This window comes from Sphaeramia orbicularis, chromosome 3 (genome assembly GCF_902148855.1).
Source record: "Sphaeramia orbicularis chromosome 3, fSphaOr1.1, whole genome shotgun sequence".
Taxonomy (NCBI): Eukaryota; Metazoa; Chordata; class Actinopteri; order Kurtiformes; family Apogonidae; genus Sphaeramia; species Sphaeramia orbicularis.
Window position 1 is genome coordinate 60,028,368 of NC_043959.1, and position 24,205 is coordinate 60,052,572.

The following is a 24,205-nucleotide window of genomic DNA, read 5'->3' on the forward strand; positions in this document are numbered from 1 at the left end:
ATAGTTTGAAACTGAAGCCCATCTAAAAGTTTAATATCACCCATCACTTAAAAATAAATCCTAGTCTCAATCACTCTGGTCCATTCTACTTTTGTAATAAGTGTGTTGGTGGTTTCTTTCTTATTCTTTGTTATTAGCTATAGGGGCTAATAATCAGACCATAAGGCTAATGATAGGTTTTTCTGTGCGCTGTGTAGGTTGATTGAGTAGAATTCACAGCATGTTCTTTCTAGTGAGTCAGAGTTTTATAGCTTCTGTGCACTGAATAAGAAGGATTTTTCCAAGCATAAAGCTCTGGTATAATTAAGCCCCATTCACAAAGTATTATCAGTGGACGTCTGGTAATTTGTTGGACTAAAGAGCAAATCCTTCTGAATATCAACATCTGAAAAGATGGATGGATGACAAACATTACGGCTGAAATAAGGAACATTTTTCTGTCGTTCAGTAGTTATTTGTAAGACGTGAACCTGCCTTTGGCATCCTAACTAAAGCTCAAAGAGAAAGCAGATGTTATAAATGACCAAATTAACAGTATGCTATGGAGACACAGCCAATATAGATGATAAAGGCAGGACGTGTTAGTCTGCTCCGAAAATGTCCAGAGTGAAATCAAAATGAAGGCAAGGCAGATTTATTAGTACAGCACAATTCATACACAGGGCAATTCACAGTGCTTTACAAAAATGGAAAAGAGACAGGTTAAAAACACACAATTACAATTAAAACATAATCAATAAAACATAAATAATAATCAATTAAAACAGAGTAAAAGGTCAGAGGTCAGATAGAACCCTTTCAGTTGTTCAGTGCACAGTTGAACAGCTGTTTTCAGCCTGGACTCAAACACTGTCACAGTTCAGGTCTGTCTGAAGACTGTTCCAGAGTTCAGCTGCATAGAACTGAAACACATAGAACTGAAACATAGAACTGAAACATAGAACTGAAACACAGAACTGAAACACAAAGAACTGAAACACAAAGAACTGAAACACATAGAACTGAAACATAGAACTGAAACACAAAGAACTGAAACACAAAGAACTGAAACACATAGAACTGAAACATAGAACTGAAACACATAGAACTGAAACATAGAACTGAAACACAGAACTGAAACACAAAGAACTGAAACACAAAGAACTGAAACACAAAGAACTGAAACACATAGAACTGAAACATAGAACTGAAACACATAGAACTGAAACACATAGAACTGAAACATAGAACTGAAACACAAAGAACTGAAACACAAAGAACTGAAACACATAGAACTGAAACACATAGAACTGAAACATAGAACTGAAACACATAGAACTGAAACACATAGAACTGAAACATAGAACTGAAACACAGAACTGAAACACAAAGAACTGAAACACAAAGAACTGAAACACAAAGAACTGAAACACATAGAACTGAAACATAGAACTGAAACACAGAACTGAAACACAAAGAACTGAAACACAAAGAACTGAAACACAAAGAACTGAAACACATAGAACTGAAACATAGAACTGAAACACATAGAACTGAAACACATAGAACTGAAACATAGAACTGAAACACAGAACTGAAACACAAAGAACTGAAACACATAGAACTGAAACACATAGAACTGAAACATAGAACTGAAACACATAGAACTGAAACACATAGAACTGAAACATAGAACTGAAACACAGAACTGAAACACAAAGAACTGAAACACAAAGAACTGAAACACATAGAACTGAAACATAGAACTGAAACACATAGAACTGAAACACAGAACTGAAACACATAGAACTGAAACACAGAACTGAAACACAGAACTGAAACACATGGAACTGAAACACAGCTTCACCCTGTTTAGTCCTGACTCTGGGACCAGCAAAAGACCAGTCCCTGAGGATCTTAGGGTCCCAGATGGTTCATATGGGACCAGCATGTCCCAGATGTACTTCAGTTCTAGACCATGGACAGACTTGTAGACCAGCAGAGCTGTTTTAAAGTCTATTCTCTGAGCCACAGGAAGCCAGTGCACAGATCTGAGCACAGGACTGATATGGTGGTCCTTCCTGGTTCTAGTCTGGACCCCAGCAGGAACGTTCTGGATGGACTGCAGCTGTCTGACAGCTGGTTTAGAGAGTCCAGTGAGAAGGCTGTTACAGTAGTGATGAACCAAACCAAACCAAATGTACACAGTGTAACAAAAATATAAACCGTGTTTCAGGCCTTAGTTTGGACCCAGTGCTACTTTTGTGGCAGTTCCCAAATGAATTTTTCTCTATTTCTACCTTTATTAACTGATTAATCACAGTTTTTAAATCATATTGTGATCTGCATTTTGCATTTTTTGGTGGAAATAAGGTATTTTCCTGTATTTCAGTCACAGATCATGTTCACATTCATGAAAAGTCAGAGTATATTTCAAAGTTAATTATGTCAGAACAGAGAAAAATGAAGAAAAAGTTTCCTTTTTTTCAGCAGAGATATTATTAAATGAATGTGAAAACATATGTGTCCATCCACTGACATTGATCCAACTCCATGGGTTTTACTGGTGAATCAACCTTGTACAAGATGACGGTGTTTCCATGTTCACTACAGAGCCTCTGAACGTCCAAATGGGTCATGTCTGATGACCAAGAAAAGATGACAAACTGTATTTTACACAGATTATTTACATGGATTGACAGGTTTAGTGGATCAACAGGTATTAAACAGTTTAGATCAGTAGGTGGTTTGTGTCACTGCGGGCTGTTTGGGTCTTTATGGGTTAAAGGTGTGGAAATACACCAAGAAGATAAAGGATTTTGTTACACAGCTGAAGTCTAACAGTAAAAATACTGGCCTGTCTGTTAGTCTATTAATTAATGTGATTATTTCTACATATATAACAGGAGTGTTACACAGTTACCGTACTTTCCAGGCTATAAGGCGCACCAGAATATAAGCCGCAGGTGTCCACGTTGTGACATTATTTAAATATTTATTTCCATCCCTTCACTGCTTTTTTCCAAACAGTGTCTGTACCACGGCAGTAAAACGTCAGGAACAGGCTGGTTCAAAAACCCAGAACAGTCATTGATCTTTATCTTCATCTTCCTTCTGCTCATTAAACCACTGCAGTCGTCTTCTTCAGTGTCAGAGTTGAACATCCTCAAAGGCCCTGTCCACACCTTCTACGTCTCTCCTCCGTTGTTGCTCAATGGCACTTCGGTGCTGCAGCTCTATTTCCTTCTTTACAGACACATCAATTCTTTGAACTTAAAAGCTGCAAAATATGCATTTCTTCGTGTGTTTTCCATGATGAGGGTTTGTGCATGACACGCAAAATGACTGCTAAAAGTTCATCTTCAAACTCCTCCTCTTCATCACCTTTTCCTCTTCCTGTCTGTCTCTTTTGCGCTTCCTGTTAGCGCGCCCCCTGGAGGACGTTAGCCCGTACAAATCTATACTCGAGCTGCATCGCTGTATAAGCTGCAGGGTTCAAAACCAGAAAAAAGTAGCGGCTTATAGTCCGGAAAGTACGGTAAATGTCAGCAAGTAGCTGAACTTTAGCTGAACTTAACGTTGACAAAGTGTCAGTTTAATTGTAACTTAATTTAATGATGACATTTTTGTAATACCAGGTGATTTCATTAATTCAATATTAACATTAACAACAACAACTTAACATTAGCTGAACCATTTTCAGTAAGTTTGTGAAAGTATTAGTTCGATGACGGTCACCCATCATCCCTCACACTTCCTCTGCTCCACCCTCTTGTCCAAATATGGTCATCTGTGGCTTCAAAAAGCAACGACCACATCAGCCAAAATGGTCCTTTCCAAACCAGTGGGTTATTTTATTGGCTATGTCCACTTTGATATAATTTGTGCTACTGGCATTAAACAAACTGCCAAAATTACTATATGTTACTATACATTTTATATGGTGTAAGGATGCGTTGCTAACAGTGGATTTAGCTAACACTGTAAAGTTTCGTAGGCCATGTGAGATTATTTATGTGTGGCTAATGATCTGTAATAACAAACTGTCTTTGCCACAGAATGAGTTTAGTCCAAAGACTCGGCCTCTCATCCAGGTTCAACATGCAGGACTTGCTGTCAGTGGGCTTCGTCCCCCTTAGACCAGATGGACCATTTGGAAACGATGACAGCGCTCCGGATGACCTCCCCCGTGGGCTTTACCCTGTTCACACCAGTATCGACTATAAATGCGCTTCCCCGCTGTACCGCCACACAGGCAGCTCCAGACGCACCTGTATGAAGAACGGCAGGTGGAGCGGACGCCATTTTTCCTGCTCTCCAGGTGAAACTAGAACTGTCAAATAAGAATACTCTGCTTTGGGATGAAGGTGTCGTGAAAAATTTACGGCCGCAGGTGGGAGACATCTTTGGTCCCTTTGACGCTGTTCCTCACTGTGCTCTGGCATGTTGAATTTACGTCTCTGTGCTCCCATCTATGTAGCGGAGCTTCATCCAGTAAATGCACACAGAGTCAAGTCAAAGTCAGAGATCGAACAGAATTGGAGCCGCATAAAGTGTTTATTCATGCATAAAACACTGAACTGACATCTGCAGAAGCAACTGACTTTTCGCCCCAGGAGACCATTTTTATATTTTCAGAAGTAGGTTGGGTTTAGCTACAAACCACACCCATTCTGATCATATTTTGAACATTAATCTAGTCACGTCAGAAACCCCCTTTTTTAGCTTGTCTCTGATAGGGTATGGTTTTCTTGGTGTCTGTCAGGATTGGTCAGAGAATTTACATATGCAGCTAATTCCCAGTATTAATTTATCATATATTAATATTAAACTTTTTCCCAGAAAATGTAAATTATTTCCCACAATGTCCAAAATTTTCCCTCAGGTGTACTTCTTTTGTGCACCACGTTTGCCGAAACTTTCCACGAGCTCACATGCTCTTTCTGCCGGCCCCGTTTTGTAACTTTCCACAATTTCACGTGTTCTTTCGATGGCTTCACGTGTTCGTTCTTTTGTGGTTCTCCCAGGAAAAAAAGTCAGTTACTCTGGTACAATCCACACATTACACTAAGAATAACTTCTGGCATGCAAATGAATACAGGTTAAATACTTCTGAATACAGATTGAATACTTTTGATTAAAATACTGATTTTTTTTGGCACCACAAAGGGAATACTTATTACCTCAGACATACCATAATAGTATGCCCACCCCAAATAAAAACAAGAAAACAAACTTAAATCCTACATGTAGAAGGATGGAAACCATAACACCACCATCTTCAAAAGGAACATCTGAATGTGAATTAGCTTGAATTAACCGTGCCATGTAGCAATACTACACAGCAAATCAATACATTATAATAATCAGGTGTGATATCAGACATTTAAGCGCATTTAAAAGCCAGAGTTAATTGTCTCAACTTTATTTAACAATACTCTAGCTTTACATAATATCTTTATCGTTAAGTGTTAAATGAATGTAAAATCTAAAGTTAATGCTGAGTTTAATGTGAAAACTAGACCTATAGTACATGTATCTGATTAATATGAATATGTAAAAATATTAAGTTTTCAGTTGTTAAATCTCAGCTTAGAACTAGTGATGTGCCCATAGATATATTTGAATAATTTTATTTGCCTGTTTAAAACCAAAATAAAATATTCTAAATCAGTATGAATGGATAATACCTCTATAGCTGTACCACAGTTTAGTCCAGTGGTTTCCAACCTTTTCTGGCTCATGACCCCATTTTAACATCACAAATTTCTGGCGACCCCAGATATTCAAAACGGAGACTTTTTTTTTGCTAAAATTAATTTTTTTTTGATCATGTAATAGTTTGCTGTACTATGTTTCAAATAAACGTTAATTTTAGACACATTTAGTCTGTATAATATCTGTTATTGTGGACAGAGGCAGTAAATCCAGGTGTAGATTACTGCACAAAGGCTCAGGATCTGTCCAGTCAGTCCAGCTGGGATTTACAAGGAGGACAATTAATACTGAACAAACAAGAACTGAAACTATGAATTATGAAAGAGCTGCAGCATCTGAAACTGACCACAGTGAACATGTGACACAAACAGAACCACAGCGCTGCAGTTTCACAACCACAGTTTGTCATGTCTGTTATGGACTGGGATTGTCTCTGTCTACTCACCATAGATTTTTAAGTAGTAAGTTTTTTTTTTTTTTTTTTTAATCAATTACTAGAAATTTCAGGTGACCCCATTTGAATTCTAGGTGACCCCACGTGGGGTCCCGACCCCAAGGTTGAAAAACACTGGCTTAGCCTTAGCCTGATGGCATCTAAACATGTTACAACTCCTCTGTACTGTCTGAATGTTTGGGCAAACTGCAGCCCAGAATATATTGACTTGTTTGTTTTTATCTGTGCGTTAGTGTTCACTTAAAGATTCTGTATCTAGCGTTCACGTATGCCCATGTGTTCATGTTTAGCTTTTATTGCGGTCTGTGAAAGAGTCAGTTGGTGAAGTGCACTAACTGTATTCTGAAGTCTCGGTTGCCTTGTTGTCCTTGATAACAGCCTGTAAACTGATTTTTGAGTGGAGGACTCAGGTAGCGTTTCCTACAAAAATCCACACGGTCCCTTCAGAGTTCTTCATGCCATCTCCTCTGTCCTTCAAACGTTACCTACTGTTAGCTTAGAAATGGATTTGACTAACAAACGCCTGCCTCTGTAAACCATATACAGGATGTCCCTTTACAGTTTAAAAATTATTATAAAAGCAGTTGATGAGATACGTTAATCAGGTTTGTTCTATGTACTCAGTGGTTATGGAAGTTTTTATTCGCATTGTGGGATCACGTGCAATCCAATCACTGCTCCATTTTTCTTCGAGAGATCAATTACTGCAAATGTTTACTCTGACATTTTGATTGAATATGTGTCACCACTACGGATGGAACGATATGAGAATTTCATATCACACTTATTGTGGCCAAAATTATCACGGTTATCATTATTATCACAGTATTGTTGAAATTGTGCTCAAAATGTTCAAAAAGTACTAATACACACACTGAAATAATTTAACCAAGTTGTATTTTGAAAAAAAAACAACAACACAAAAACTAAATAAACTAATCGGCACAATGTCCCTTCTGTTGCAGAAACATTCAAATATTAACCCTTAGTGGTCTGAGTCTATTTTGTCTGTTTTTCAGTCCTTTTGATTTGGCCTTTATATACTATATAAACAAATGTTTACTATACCCATGTTTGGGATCTGTTTTTTCAGCACAACTTCATCTATATCATTTGTCTATTATTTTTTCTCTTTAACCTACTATAAAAACATAAAAGGACAGAAAACACAAAAATATATATAAAATCCGATTTGAAAAATGTATATAATTTATTGCATGAATAACACACAGATGCTTAACGAACCTTTTCAAAGACTTTAAAAGTGAATATTGGTTCCAAATATTAGGGATATAAAATTAAAATTGTAATGAATTAAAACTATACTCAAATATTTGACATAAAAGCAGATGTTTACATTACATTTGTGATGTTAAAATGGGGTCAGGAGCAAAAAAAGGTTGAAAAACACTGCCTTAAACACATGTAAACCTCATGTTCTCTTCAGTCTGAGCATTTATATTCACATAATTTTTTTGATAAATGCCGAGTGTGACATTCGCTGGGTGTGTTATAGGCATCGTCCTTGAACAAGACGACAGTGATTTGGTAACATCTCACACAAAGCTTCACAATAAATCCTTCCAACAGCCATGTATGCTTCTGACAAACACAGCATTGTGTGTTCACCTTTTCCTGTGATTTGGCCCTGAAATTATCATTCATCATCATCAATCCCTCTTTGACGTCTTTCTTTTCCTTCCACTTTGTTATCTTGACACAGTGTGCGGCAAATTGGACTCTTTCAGCACATCCAACATGACGGACACTCAGTGGCCGTGGCACGCAGCCATTTATATCCGCTTAGCTCCTGATGGGGCTGCCGGCTCCCACAGGCCCCGTGACACGTCCACGTCCGACCGGCAGGAGGCCTCCGAAGAGTCCACGTTCTGGAAGCTGGCCTGCAGCGGCGCTCTGCTCAGCCAACGCAGTGTTCTGGTGGCAGCTCAGTGTGTGGCGGACAGGAAGCGGCGGCAGCCACTTCAGCCGGCGCATGTGAAGATGGTTGTAGGCGCTCAGGCAGTTAAGAAGCCCATGAAAAGTCTGCACCACCTCAGGGTACACTTCTGCCATTTACAAAGCTCAGCTAATGAATTTAGATATTTTACTGTGTACGTTTTATTCATTTTTCTCCCTTTTTATTAATAGCCTTGCTTCAGATACCACACAAATATTATTATTATTCAGCACACCAACAGTATCTCCAAGCAGCATACAGAAATATAGGCTAATAATAAAAATTACAATATAGTAAAAAAAAAACAAAAAAAAAAAAAAAACAAATAAAAACACTGAGGAGAAAAGCCTACACTGCAGATCTACCCAACTAGAAACAAGCCAGATATTCATAAGTATAAGCAAATTGTATTGTGTTAAGCAGCATTAAGCAAAAAAATAAAAATAAAATAATAATAAAAAAAAAGAAAGATAAGCACATTGGCTTGGCAAGATTTCATAAAAGTACAATAAAAGTCTACTCACTGAAAGTCTGTAATCAGCATTAAAACTGGAAAAAAAAAATGCCAACAATATAGCCAAGTTGTACATATAACCAGTAAGAAAAGTGCACTTATTTAAGACTGAATATTCTCAAATTAAAAAGTTGTACAGGTGGTCTCATTCAAAAAAGAAAAAAGAACAAATCTTGTGTATTTGCTAGGAAAACGAGGTTGAATATATAATATTTAAGCTTTGTAGTTAAATTACAGCTACAGTATAGCCCTGGTATTAGTTGTAATGTCTTATAAAGAAAAAATGAGATATATAGATTTTTTCAAAATGACTTAAAAAAATATGAATAATACAAAGAAGGCTCACTTACCACAAACAAAGCTTTACTTATACATGCAAATACATAAATACAAATACAAAATCAGAGCTAATGCATTTAGCTTTTCAAATAATTAGCAATTCAAATAAAAAAAAAGAAAATGTACCCACTATTAAAATATTATCACCTATTCACCATCCTTGTTTTGCAGTACAACACCAAACTTAACACACATTGTATCATTAAAACTGGAAAAAAAATGCCAACAATATAGCCAAATTGTACACATAACCAGAAAGAAAAGTGCACTTATTTAAGATTGAATATTCTCAAATTAAAAAGTTGTACAGATGGTCTCATTTAAAAAGGAAAAAAGAAAAAAATCTTGTGTATTTGCTAGGAAAACAAGGTTGAATATATGATATTTAAACTTTGTAGTTAAATTACAGCTACAGTATAGCCCTGGTATTAGTTGTAATGTCTTATAAAGAAAAAATGAGATATATAGTATTTTTTTCATAATGAGTTAAAAAATACGAATACGAAGAGGGCTCACTTCCCACAAAGCTTCACTTATACATGCAAATACATAAATACAAATACAAAATCAGAGCTAATGCATTTAGCTTTTCAAATAATTAGCAATTAAAAAAAAAAAGACAAAGAAAATGTACCCACTATTAAAATATTATCACCTATTCACCATCCTTGTTTTGCAGTACAACACCAAACTTAACACACGTATCATTTCCCAGATAGCAGAGATTTGTAGATAATAATATTTTAGCATTAATTTTCTAAACTAGACTTAATTTAGATCTATGATACTGTTTAAGTCCTAAGTTCAGACACTCTCTCACCTGGATTTTTAGCAAAATCACATCAGAAATATTTATCTGTTGGTCATCCAGTGCATAAAACTTCACTCTGAATGTAAAATCCACCAAACGGCAGATGCAGTGATGCAGTATTAAGCAAGGACTCTTCATTAAACAAATATAATCTTCTGGATAAGTTGTTGTTTGTAAATGCAACAGACAGAAATCCTAAGGCTTTTGTATGTGCACTTAAAGCTTTACCACTAAACAAATATATTCAACTAGGATTTGAAATATTTGCACATATTGGCTCCTATCATCTTATTTTAAAAACAGCTAAAAGTACTAGTGTGGGGATGGAGTTGGACTCTGTGACGGTGGTGTTAGAGAGGCGAACCTTGTCCAAGATCAGGACAGTGTTGGACAGTTCCACTCAGCCACGCCAGGACACACTGGTCACAGACTGATTCCACCCAAATGCACCACTGAACCACACAGGAAATCAGTCCTGTCTGCGCTCATCACACTGTTCAACTCCTCATTATAACCACATGATTTTAGATAACACAACAATATTTTTACACATGTATTATGTATATTTCTATAATTATCATATTGATAATACATTGACTGGTACATATTGTACAAATTGCTGTTTTAACTGTGTGTTAATAGACTGTTTTAATATGTAGTTTTGGTATATCTATCTATCCATCCATCCATCCATCCATCAATCACTTTCTGGGCTATAAGTCACATCTGACTATAAGCTGCAGGTGTCCACGTTGTGGCATGAGATATTTACACAGAAAGAATTCAAAGGAGTTTTATTTGTCATTCCATCACAAAGAAGAGAACGAAACTGGTTTCTGAGGGCCCGTATTTGCCATTTCAATAAAATGAATAACTAATAAATAAATGAATACATTAAAATTGACTAAAACTAAGGCTAATTTAAAATAAGTAAAATATATGTCTAAAATTATACTTTAAAATACCTACATAAAAATAATAACACATATTTACAACCTAACCTAACCTATACACAGTAGACACTGAAGTACAGTGCAAACAGCAGAGTGAAGGGTAAAGTGCAGTTAGGTGCAGTAAGGTGCACTTGGGTGCAGTTAGGTGCAGTAAGGTGCAGTTAGGCGCAGTTTGGTGCAGTAAGGTGCAGTAAGGTGCACTTGGGTGCAGTTAGGTGCAGTAAGGTGCAGTTAGGTGCAGTTAGGTGCAGTAAGGTGCAGTTAGGTGCAGTTTGGTGCAGTAAGGTGCAGTTTGGTGCAGTAAGGTGCAGTTAGGTGCAGTTTGGTGCAGTAAGGTGCAGTTAGGTGCACTTGGGTGCAGTTAGGTGCAGTTAGGTGCAGTAAGGTGCAGTTTGGTGCAGTAAGGTGCAGTTAGGTGCAGTTAGGTGCAGTTAGGTGCAGTAAGGTGCAGTTTGGTGCAGTAAGGTGCAGTTAGGTGCAGTAAGGTGCAGTAAGGTGCAGTAAGGTGCAGTTAGGTGCAGTAAGGTGCAGTTTGGTGCAGTAAGGTGCAGTAAGGTGCAGTTTGGTGCAGTTAGGTGCTTGTGTATCCGTTCCCCTGGGTGAGAGGCTACAGAGCAGTGCCTGAGTTCAACAGCCTCACTGCTGTTGGAAAGAAACTGTTTTTCAGTCTGGTGGTAAACAGACAGATTATTTAAATATTTATTTCCGTACCTTCACTGCTTTTTTCCAAACAGTGTCTGTAACACGGCAGTAAAACGGCAGGAACAGGCTGGTTCAAAAAACAGAACAGTCACTGATCTGTATGTTCATCTTCTTCTGCTCATTAAACCACTGCAGTCGTCTTTTTCGGTGTCGGAGTTGAACACCCTCAGAAAGGGGCGGCCATGGCTCAGATGGTAGAGCGGGTCGTCCAATAACCGAAGGGTTGGCGGTTCAAATCCCGCTCTGTCCATGTGCTGGTGTGTCCTTGGGCAAGACACTTCACCCCCCTTGCCTCCAGTGCTGCTACTCACGCTGGTGTATGAATGTGTGTGAATGTTCGGTGGTGGTGGGAGGGGCCGTAGGCACAGATTGGCAGCCATGCTTCCATCAGTCTGCCCCCCCCAGAACAGCTGTGGATACAGATGTAGTTCACCACCACCAGAGGGAGGATGTGAGAGCGAATGAATTACACTGGGTTACAAAAAAATGTTTTTTGCAAGTTGTCTCGGTTTTTTCAACTGAACTGAGCACCACTAAATCCAAAAATGACATCTGTTTTTCTCCATCAGGTCAGGTTTTTTTGCTAATTTGATTTTGAAAAATTTGATCTTCTCACAAAATCGATTACATTTTTGTGACTTTATCAGTTGATTTTTTTTATATAGTTCTCACCTAAAATAGGTTTTAAGAGAAAAAAAATCATTTTCCAACAGGATTCCTGTTAGGTACAATGGTGTATTCACCGCAGATGTAGCAGAATACGTCAGGCTTATTTTTGCAAGATCTTCTAGTCGAAGCCATTTCATTCGCCTGTAATATTAAAAAAAACATGAATCATAAATTGGCAAAAGTAAAATCTTCAGAACTCGTTTATTGCAAGAAATATGAAACAATTTTGTATCATATGATGTGAAAATGCCCATAAGTGTAAGCAAAAATGTTCAAAAGCCAATATGTAGCATAGTTCAGAAAGTTGACCTGACTGAGTAAAATGAATGTGATTTTTGGATTCAGCACCAAAATGATCCTAAATCAGCTCAAAAAACTGAAACAATACATTTGTTGTTGACCAGTGTAATGGATCCACTGTGTGCGCTTTGAGTATGCGTTCATAGAAAAGCGCTACACAAGTTTAATCCATTATTATTATTATTAGAAAGGCTCCGTCACACTCCTTCTATGTCTCTCCTCCGTTGTTGCTCAATGGCACTTCGGTGCTGCAGCTCTATTTCCTTCTTTACAGACACATCGATTCTTTTAACTTCAAAGCTGCATCATATGCATTTCTTCGTGTGTTTTCCATGATGAGGGTTTGTGCATGACACACAAAATGATTGTTCAAAGTTCAGCTTCAAACTCCTCCTCTTCATCACCTCTTCCTCTTCCTGTCTGTCTCACTTTTGTGCTTCCTGTTAGAGCGCCCCCTGGAGGACGTTAGCCCGTATAAATCTATACTCGAACTGCATCGCTGTATAAGCCGCAGGGTTCAAAACAAGAAAAAAGTAGTGGCTTATAGTCCGTAAAGTACGGTAATTAGTGGTGTCACACGATTAACATTTTTAATCAGATGAATCACTGGGTTGCTGTGGATTAATTTCAATTAATGACTATTAAATGTCATTCATTTGTTGGTTCTGCTGCCTGTCCCTATTGGATCAACTACCCCTTTGTGCATGTGCGATGCTAACTCTACTTGGACAAACTGCCCCAAATGCTTTGGCAGAGACGTTCAGAGTCATTCTGCACCTCAGATGGGTTAATTACGTTAACATTTTTTATTAGATTAATTATGATGATAAATTAATCTGTTAATGCGTTAATTTTGACAGCCGTAATTAATACATAATTCATAATTGCTTGGGAGACAATACACTACTAATATATGTTAATAATAGTTGAATGGTTAATATATGTACCCTGTACCAGGAATGGTTGTATTTGGTTTTCATGTTAAAAATATAGGAGGCACAAACTGTTTCTCTCTTGCCTTATATTTTATTTATGCATGTTGTTATTCTTTATTTACACCTTCTATTCTATAACTTCTTATGCCATCAGTTGCAGCCAGCTAACCCTGAGTCGATATATACACACCACGTTAATGCGTTAAGTTTGACAGTCCTAATTGATACATAATTCATAATTGCTAGGGAGACAATTCACTACCATTTTTGTTGTTGTTGTTTTGCTCATTTCTTTCCTGCTACTTTTTATTAGACTTGAATGGACCGACTGTAACACGCAATAATTTCCCTGTGGGATTAATAAGGTCTTTTTTTTTTTCTTTTTTTTTTTTTCATTTTGGATGTATTCTAACTTGATTTTTCATACAAATGAGTTGTTTATTAAATCAGGATTGTTTAAGTTTAAAGAGTTAGCTGAATTAAGGACATTGCTGATTACGTTTAGAGCGAGAAACGGACTTTTGCTGCAAATTTGCAGAGATTATTTGTTTTAGTATGACAGGATGAAAAACATAGAATGGGTTTAATTTGAAACAGCAGAGGGTCAGGACTGATGTAAAGCAAACGAGTATTTGTGTTGTGGGTGTTTGAATGTGGAATTCTTTGGCGATGGAAGAGAAGAGCTGTACGAATATTTTTTAGTTTCAAGAGGTTGAATAAGGAAAGAATAGAAAAGCTTTATAAAAGCATGTAATGAAATAATTTAACTTACGGATGTTGGATTTGTTTTATTTGCATTAACTATCAGGTAAACCAGGGCTCTCAAACTCATGTTCTTTCAGGTTCCACATTCAGCTGGATTTGATCTGCAGTGGACCGAACCAGTAAAATAAGAACAGAATAACCTAGAAATAATGACAACTTCACATTTTTGTCTTTGTTTTAGTACAAAAAGCCCCCCATTAAATTATGAAAATACTTAGTTTTGTAAACTATCCAAAAAAAAAGATGTGAATGACCTAAAAAACTGAAATTTCTTATCAAAAATCAGTGTAATTTTAACAATCTTCTTCCTCCACTTCTCATTAGTCCATGTGCATTATGGATCAGATCTACAAAGACACTAAACACTGAGGAACAGGAAGAAAATTGTTAAAATTGTGCCTAATTTTCTTTAGATGTTTCAGGTTGTTCACATTTCTTCAGGTTATTCACATTTTAGTCTTAAACGATTGTTTGTAAATGTAAATATTTTCATAATTTAATGCTATTTTTTAATACAAAGACACAAATTTGAAGTTGTCATTATTTGTAGACATAGTGTAATATTATTTTTTTCACGTCAAACCGAGAAGAAAATATGGAGTCATTATTTTTTGTAGTTTATTATTATTATTTTACTTGAGATCATATTGAACCTAAACTAAAATGAGTTCAACAGCCTTGACTTTTTCCACTTTTCTAATTCATCCCACAGGCCGGATTGGAACCTTTGGTGGGATGGGACACATTTGGCCCCGGGACGCATGTTTGAGAGCCCTGATGTAAACTGTTTACTGCAGGGCTGTCAAACTCATTTTAGTTCAGGGCCCAGATTCAGCAAAAGTAGATCTGCAGTGGGCCGGACCAGTAAAATAATAACAGAATAATATAGAAATAATGTCAACTCCAAACTTTTCTCTATGTTTTAGAGCAAAAAAAATAAATTTACATTATGAAAAGGTTTACATCTACAAACTGTCCTTTCAGACAATGTGAATAACGTGAACAAACTGAAAAAAATGAGTGTATTTTAACACTATTCTGCCTCAGTTTATCATTTACACATGTACTTTATAACTTACAGATCACAGTGGATCGACAAATACACAAAATATTTAGTAACAGACAGAATATTGTTAAAATTGTACTTCTTTTAAGACATTTCAGGTTGTTCATATTTGTTCAGGTTATTCAGATTTTTTTGAGAAATTATACTTTAAGTGTAAATACATGAAAATATTTACATGTACTAAGAGAAAAATTTGGAGTTGTCATTATTTATATGTTATTATTGGGGATGCAAATGATCGATTAATTCATTAATCGTTAGTTGGTTGCCCTTATCGATCGATTAACAATTAATTGATAAGCGGCGATTTTCCTGAGAACCTGAATTTCTTTTTCAATACGGTCTATAAGAATAAAAGCTAAATATTGATTATACACTTAATGATAAAATCATGTCATATTCCTTATTGAGTGATTTATTGAACCATTGGATACAGTCAGTGTTTCCTATAGAATTCATCTGTTGATGTGGTGGTGTGGAATGGGGGGTGCACGTGCGTGCGTTTTGTTGGGGGCGGGGGTACTCGCACGCGCGCAGTACGGCCGAGGGATGCGTTGGTTGGTTGGTTGGTAACCGCGCACGTGTGAGCATCACTTTCCGTCCTACTTCTAATACTATGGGGGTACGGTGCAGTCCGTGCCCCCCCCCCAGCAGAAGTGAAAGTGAAACTTTTCACTCATTTCTCTTCTCCTCCTGAAGCTTCACAAATGCATTCCATCCCTGTGTCCTGGATCAGGAACCTGGAGGATGTTTGAACTTCTGTCCCACTGACCGAGGACTACACCAACCTCCAGGAAAACGCTCTGATACCGACCCCACATTCGTGTGTGTATTTATTCGGGGGTGCACCGCTCCCACAAACAGACGGTCGGTCTGTGTTTGCTCCTCCATGTCCACACACACGTTCTAACTCATCAACACCATGATCCAGTTCAATGACCGCCTATCCCAGCCGCGGCACAGCGTGGACAAACCGCAGCCTTCGGACAGGTGTGGACAGGTAGACAAGGGCAATTACCCGACAATTAATAATTTAATCGAGCAAATTCTCGTTGACAATTAATCGTTAGTTGATTAATTGTTTACATCCCTAGTTATTCTGATAGTATTTGACTGGTCTGACCCACTTGAGATTGAATTGGTCTGAATGTGGAACCTGAACTAAAAGGATTGTTCATATCTTAGTTAATTTTAGCATTTCACAAATTCACCCCAGGGGCCAGACTGGACCCTTTGGTGGGCCGGATTTGGCCCCTGGGCCACATGTTTGACACCTGTGGTTTCCTGTAATAGCTGTAATGACAACTTAACTGATGTAGCATACGTTTCAAGACAGAGGCAGGTTTTATAAGTTTTCTTCATTCTGCTCCTTTCCAATCATTTAGATTGGAATGAATAAATAAAATGGAAAAAATGAAATTTGGATCATTTTTCCCTCTCTCTTTCTGCCCCAAACAGGTTTCAGATGTTTTAATCCATCCCAGCTTTCGTTCCAGTCCAGACTTTAATGTGGCTGTGCTCAAACTGAAGGACAAAGCCAGGATCAGTGAGCGTGTGCTGCCGCTGTGTCTACCACAAACGCCGAGCGCAGAGGTGACGGCTCAGGAGGCCTACACCGCTCGGTGGGTGTTACCGGACGATCACAAGCAGCTGAACCGCCACCTTCCCCAGAGCAGAACCAGGCTGGAGGAGCTGGCTGATGTGGGACAGTGTGAAAGGGAGTTTGCTCAAACAGGAGCACACAGCACAGCGATCAGTGACAATAGTCTGTGTGTCATTAGGAACACTTCCAGTCCTCAAAGCCCGTGTCTCAGGGTTATTCCAGGAATCACAGCCATACCAGTCAGCAGTCACGGGGACACTGGGGGAGCCGACGGCGTAGGCTGGCAGCTGCTGGGGTTGGAGAGTTTCAGCTCCGAGGAAAAGGACTGCCGCCTACACACACACACATTACACACCAAAATATCCAAGTTCAGGGACTGGATAGAGGCCAACATGAAGTAGTTTGGATTCATCACAGCACAGACATGACAGACACACTGATACACACACCAAGTACGTCTCAAATGTTCGGTCGTAAATAGGGATGGGAATCAAGAACCAGTTCTTTTTGAGAACCGGATCCCAGTAGCTCGATTCCTTGGAATCGTTTGCCTGCTTAACGATTCTGCTTATCGATTCCGCCTTCATTGCACATGCGCGATGACGTCACACGTACGCTGCATTGTTCTGGTCAGAACGTAGACAACATGGAGTTGAGGCAGAAACGTTCTAAACAGACCACACCAGGTCTACACAGACCACACCAGGTCTAAACAGACCACACCAGGTCCAAACAGACCACACCAGGTCTAAACAGACCACACCAGGTCTACACAGACCACACCAGGTCTAAACAGACCACACCAGGTCTACACAGACCACACCAGGTCCAGTTGAACTCTGTCAAAGCTTCCATTTCTTCTAAAGGTGGAATCCCTCCAGTCTGTTCAAACATTCGTCCACCTGTGATTCATCTGATTCTCTACTCAGCGGTGCTTGTGAATCTAGTGTCAGAGTGAACACCAGACCGTCATCTGGGTCCAGTTCTGGTTCCGGTGCGGACACAAACATCGTACCCCCTCAAATACAAGTTTCTGAAGGTAGGGGAAAGGAAATGAGGAGCACAACAACAGGAGACGAGCAGAGTCGAACCGGTTCCATGTAGAAGAAATGCAGCAATAGAGGAATTAGTAAAGAGTCTGGAGTTTCACTTTCACTGTATGCCCCCCCCCCCCCCCCCCCCCCCCCCAAACTGGGCCCGGCGTCATTTGTTCTTATTATTTGTCCATATTGTATATGTTATACGTTCTGTGCAGATGGAAATATAAAAGACAGTTAATGCAAACACACCTGTTTGTACTCTTTTATTCCCTCACCCAATGAGAATCGATAAGGAATCGGATTGATAAGCAAAATCGATAATAGAATTGGAATCATTAAATTCTTATCGGTTCCCATCCCTATACATGACACACTAATACACACACCAAGTACGTCTCAAATGTTCAGTCGTAAATCTCAGGTGGTGGAAGTGATGAAGACCGAGCAGATTATTAGAAGCTGCACATATTCACCCACATTAGAATATTCAGACTTAGACAGACTTAAAGGATCAGTGTGCAAGATTTGGGAGGATTTCAAAGTATCCAAGTGCAGAAATGGAATGTAGTATTCATAATTATCTCTTCATTAGTACATAATTACCTTAAAATGGGAAGTGTTACTTTTTTTTTTGTTTGTTTTTTTTAAACTTTGTTTCAGATGTTAATACAGTGTTTTTCAACCTTGGGGTTGGGACCCCGCGTGGGGTCGCCTGAAATTTATAGTAACTGATAAAAACAAAAATTATTAATAAAAAATATATGGTGAGTTGAGAGAGACAATCACAATACTTAAAAGACATGACAACTGTGAAATTGTGGTCAGTTTCAGATGCTGCAGCTCTTTCATAATTCATAGTTTCAGTTCTTGTTTGTTCAGTATTAATTGCCCTCCTTGTAAATCCCAGCTGGACTGACTGGACAGATCCTGACCAAGGAAAATTAAATTCTCCCTTTGTGCAGTAATCTACACCTGGATTTACTGCCTCTGTCCATAATAATAGACATTATACAGACTAAATGTCGTCTAACATTAATGTTTATTTACAACACTGTATAGCAAACTATTACAAGATCAAAAACAAATTAATTTTACCAAAAAAAAAAAAAAAAGTCTCCATTTTGAATTTCTGGGGTCACTAGAAATTTGTGATGTTAAAATGGGGTCACGAGCCAAAAAAGGTTGGAAACCACTGTGTTAATAGCTTCAGAGGACACCATTTTAGCTCAAAACATTGTTTTTTTCATTTTACGAAATCCAGAATTAACCCTTTCATCCATAAATTATGAGAACCTTAGTCAAGATTTCTTATTGAGTGTTTTTATTCCTCCTTAGGCATGAAAACAAAAAAAAAATTTGATCATGTTTTTTTTTCTCATGGAGTTGCAAAAATGTCCATGCATTTAATTTTTTGAAGTAAAGAAACGTGTTTAAAAGCCAATATCAGAAAGTGAGATGAAAACAATGAAATAAAATTTTTTTAATGCTGCTAATCTGATGTTTACTTACATTTTAACATATTATGATGCTAGTTGTTATTCACGTCATGGAGATAATATGCAAAAAAAAAAAAAAAAAAACCTTTTTGTCTAATAAATGACAATTGATTTCCACTCAAACATGTCAGTGCAGATCAGGTTTATCAAGAACAGCAAAGCTGCAGTAATGGTCTGAATGTCAGTGTATGAGATGATGTGTTAGTGTCCACTGTGTTGGCTGATCTGGAACTAAAACAACAAAACCCATGAAAATACAAGAGAACAGCTGCAGAAGAACTGTCCACTGGAGTGACCACTGGAGTGACCAGTATGCATGAAAGGGTTAAAATGTATTACCATCACTTATCCTATTTGAGAGTTAATGTCTTGTTACTTTGAACACTAGCTCTAATGAGCCGTTCTGTGTTTTATCAGCCACCATAAGGGACACGTTGCTTAGAGGAGTTCTTCGGTTGCAGTCTGCTCTGTCACCACTAGAGGCCAGTACACATGGAACAGTTAAAGTGTATATCTAACTGTAACTGGATCTGATCAGTGTGTGAATGTGCTCATGTGGATGGACACAGGTGTTAGTAGATGTAGTAGAACTGGAGCCAAGAGCAGAGGTTTGTCCTTACAAAGGGGGGGTGGGGGGTGGGGGGTGGCAGCTGTATGGTGATGCAGAGTGAGGGACTGAACGTAAGGACGATCCAAAGAACAGCAGGTTGGAGATCAGAAGGACGAGGAACATAGACATCTGGAACAGCAGTGGAGGCTACACCTCATAGATACATAGATAGATTATTCTCTTACTCAGAAACAGCCATTTTGTTGAACCCATAAAGACCCAAACAGCCATCTTAAATGTGATTCAAGTGAGGGCAGATGTGAAGTCTGGATGAACTGGGACTGTGGGTGTGAAATTATGGGATGGACCTTATGATGCATTTAAGTTATCCACTCCTTTGGCAAAGTTAAAAAAAAAAAAGAGTACTTTAAGTTTAAATTATTCAGAAATATTAAATTGAGATGGTAGATGTGTTTTTGTTGATTTTTTATTTTTTATTTGTTATTCTGGTGTGAATGCTCGATGCTGTTCACATTTAAGTTGATGTAAGTGGTGTATTAGTTGAAAAGGATAGGCAAAAAAATCAGCTTTTGCTTCCAGCCTATTCCTTTTTTGGTTTTTATGTTTATTACGATTAATGTACTGAGTACAATGATTGATGTAAAACCAAAAATAAATAAATTCATTCATTCATATCTCACTGAAAAGTTCCTCTTTAAGTGATTATGTCTTATTTTAAGTGTGATGAGATATTTTGACTAGAAATGAGAAAAATACGCTTGGTAAGATTTAGATTTTTGCAGTGTGTCACTACTGGATCAACTGCCCATTTGCACATGTGCAGTGCTAACTCTAAAGCAGGGCTGTCAGACTCATGTCAGTTCAGTTCCACATTCAGCTAAATCTGATCTGCAGTGGGCCGGACCAGTCAAATAATAACAGAATAATATAGAAATAATGTCAACTCCAAACTTTTCTCTATGTTTTAGAGCAAAAAAAAAGTACATTTACATTATGAAAAGGTTTGCATCTACAAACTCTCCTTTCAAATGATGTGAAAAACATGAACAAACTGAAAAAAAGTAAGTGTAATTTGAACAATATTCTGCCTCAGTTTATCATTTCCACATGTACAGTAGAACTTCCAGATCACAGTGGATCTACAAACACACAGAACAGTTGGTAACAGAAAGAACCTTGTTAAACTTGCACTTTCTTCTCAAGATATTTCAGGTTGTTCATGTTTGTTCAGGTTATTCATGTTTTTTGCAAAATTATACTTTGTTTTAGTGTAAATACAGGAAAATATTTACATTTACAAAGAGAAACATTTGGAGTTGTCATTATTTATATGTTATTATGGTCGTATTTTACTGGTCTGACCCACTTCAGACTGAATTGGTCCAAATGTGTATTGTTAATATCGTCAGTGTAATTTTTGCATTTCACAAATTCATGCCCAGGGCCGGACTGGACCCTTTGGTGGGCCGGTTTTGGCCCCCGGGACGCATGTTTGACACCTGTGATCTACTTGGACAAACTGCCCCAAATACTTTGGCAGAGACGGTCAGAGTCATTCTGCACCTCAGATGGGTTAACTGCATTAAACATTTTTAATCAGATTAATCATGATGATAAATTAATCTACGTTAATGAGTTAATTTTGACAGCCCTCATTAATACATAATTCATCATTTCTTAGGAGACAATACACTACTAATATATGTTAATAATAACTGAATGGTTAATATATGTACCCTGTACCAGGAATGGTTGTATTTGGTCTTGGTGTTAAAAATATAGGAGGCACAAACTGTTTCTCTCTTGCCGTATATTTTATCTGTGCATGTTGTTATTCTTTATTTACACCCTCTATTCTGTAACTTCTTATGCCATCAGTTGCAGCCAGCTAACCCTGAGTCGATTTATACACACCCACATCAATTTGATGTTCTGCGTGTGCGTTTCTCCCTCTGAATAATATTTTGTGGATAAAGTGCTGTTAGTCATAAAAAATGGAGGCAGATCTTCAGATGGTGTTTTTGTTTGCACTTAGTGTCTGCTGTGTTAGCGCTGGAGTTTTCATCAGTGTGGGTTTGGTTTAAAAGGCAAATGAATTCAGTTTAAAATAGAAACCTGCTTTAAACAACATGCTTTGGAGACAGAAACAGACCTGGCGGTTCCTGTCTCCATTTCACGGATGTGTCCTTGGGCGAGTCGCTGAACCTCTGCCAGCTTCAGGGATGTTGTTAATTAGCTGATTAGGACCTCTGATCTACCTGTTGGAAAAAAAAAAACAGTTTAACATATAAAGTCACAGTCAAATCCTGTTAAGAATCTAACATTTAATCATGACAAACAGGAACAGTTTGCATACAGCTGGTGCAGAGGTGTTTGTGTCAGACTGCAGTGGAAGCTCCTCTTCTCCTAAAATGACTGCCATTAAATGCTCAAATCTGTTCATTTGTTTTCATTTCATTGACTCCAAATGTGTTGGAACACGTTCATCTCTCAGACCAGTTGGTTCAGAATCAGTTTGATCCCAGATCAGTGGACTGGATGTTGTTCACTTCTCCTCCATTCCCGTGTCTGTGTTTGTTCATTCCATCTCTGCTCAGTGCATTTGTCCGTAGACGCTCAGCGTCCATGCACTTCAATGGGACTGAGTGGAACTGGTTTAAACTGACTCGAAACTGGACGATCACTGGATAAATGACACCATGTTGTCCCGCCCCCAGACACTCGGCATCTCTGGGGGTGAAACCAAATGAACTGTTCATTTACTGACCTGGAAAGGAAACACACTCATTCGACTTCCTTGTTTCAATTTAACATAATTTCAACGTTTTCTTGTTTACTTGGTACGATAAGGTCACTGAGCATTTTCTGAAAAAGGAACAGAGGACGAATTTATGTTTAAATAACTGGACTTTTTTTTTTGATGTAAGCCGACAATGGGCTTCCCCTGTCTGAAAGACGAGCAGCCGCCACTGGTATAGTTCCACTTTACTGATGAGATTTTAAATTTAGATGTTAAACGAATACGTCAGGTTAACCCATAAAGACCCAAAAAACCACTACACAAAAAAGCATCTACTGATCTAAGATGTTTAATCATCTCTGAACCATTAAATCTATCAATACATGTAAAAAAAAAAAAAAAAGTTTCGTGGTCATCAGATTTTTCTGTCTTCTTAAAGTTTGGAGTTTGATAAATGACAGCAGATATAGGCACTAGTTTGTTTGTTTTTTACCTTCACTTATCAGTATCTTTGCTGAAAAAGTCACTTTTTCTTCATTTTTCTCTGTTTTTGATGTAATGACCTCAACTTTAATCTGAGTTTAAGTGAACATTCACATGATCAGTAAATTAAATACAGGAAAATATCTGATTTTGACTTAGAAGAAATACAGAGGATAATATTATAATAAACGGTAAAAAAAAAAAAAAACTTACAAAAAGGTTCAATAGAGTAAAGTATCAGTTTGTCTTTATGGTTAAATATTCCACTGATTTTGATCAAATGATTATTAGCATTCACAGAAAAGTGCTCACCTCTGGACAATTTGTCTTCTTAAAGTTTGGAGTTTGATAAATGACAGTGGATGGAGACACTTTTGTTTTTTACATTCTGTTATTGATACCTTTATTGAAAAAGTCAATTTTTCTTCAGTTTTCTCTGTTTTTTATTTAAAACCCCCCAAATTTAATCTGAGCTTTTATGAACATCAACATGATCAGTGAATTAAATAATAGAAAATACATGATTTTGACTGAAAAAATGCAAAATGCAGAGGATAATATTATAATAAATGATGATAAATCATTTTTAAAAAAGGTCAAAAAGAGAGAAGAATTCACTTGGGAACAACCATAAAAGTAGCACTGGGTCTTTATGGGTAAATATTCCACTGATTTTGATTAAATGATTATTAGCATTCACAGAAAAGTGCTCACCTCTGGATAATTTGTCTTCTTAAAGTTTGGAGTTTGATAAATGACAGTGGATGGAGGCACTTTTGTTTTTTACATTCTGTTATTGATATCTTTGCTGAAAGTCAATTTTTCTTGGGTTTTCTCTGTTTTTGTTATAATAGTCCTCAAATTTAATCTGAGCTTTTATGAATGTCCACATGATCAGTGAACTAAATAATGGAAAATACATGATTTACACTGGAAAAAACGCAAAATGCAGAGGATGATATGATAATAAAAGGTGATCAGTCACTTCAGAAATGTTAAATATAGAGAAAATATTTGGGAAGTGATAACAAAAGTAGCAACATCACTAACAATATTTATGTGTTAAGCTACACACTGTAAAAAATGACTGTAGAATTAACACCAAAAAGT

General features: G+C 37.6%; 1 protein-coding gene across 1 annotated transcript in view; it reads left to right on the top strand.

Annotated features, from left to right (window-relative positions):
- The window catches only part of LOC115417205 (inactive serine protease PAMR1-like), a 50,466-nt gene extending 33,178 nt beyond the window's left edge, over positions 1-17,288 (top strand). The window contains exons 9-11 of the mRNA XM_030131212.1: positions 4,038-4,300; positions 7,875-8,209; positions 16,621-17,288. Of these exons, the coding sequence (XP_029987072.1) occupies positions 4,038-4,300; positions 7,875-8,209; positions 16,621-17,166 (1,144 nt within the window). The 3' untranslated portion in view covers positions 17,167-17,288. The remainder of the gene's footprint in view (positions 1-4,037; positions 4,301-7,874; positions 8,210-16,620) is intronic.
- The last annotated feature ends 6,917 nt before the right edge of the window (positions 17,289-24,205 follow it).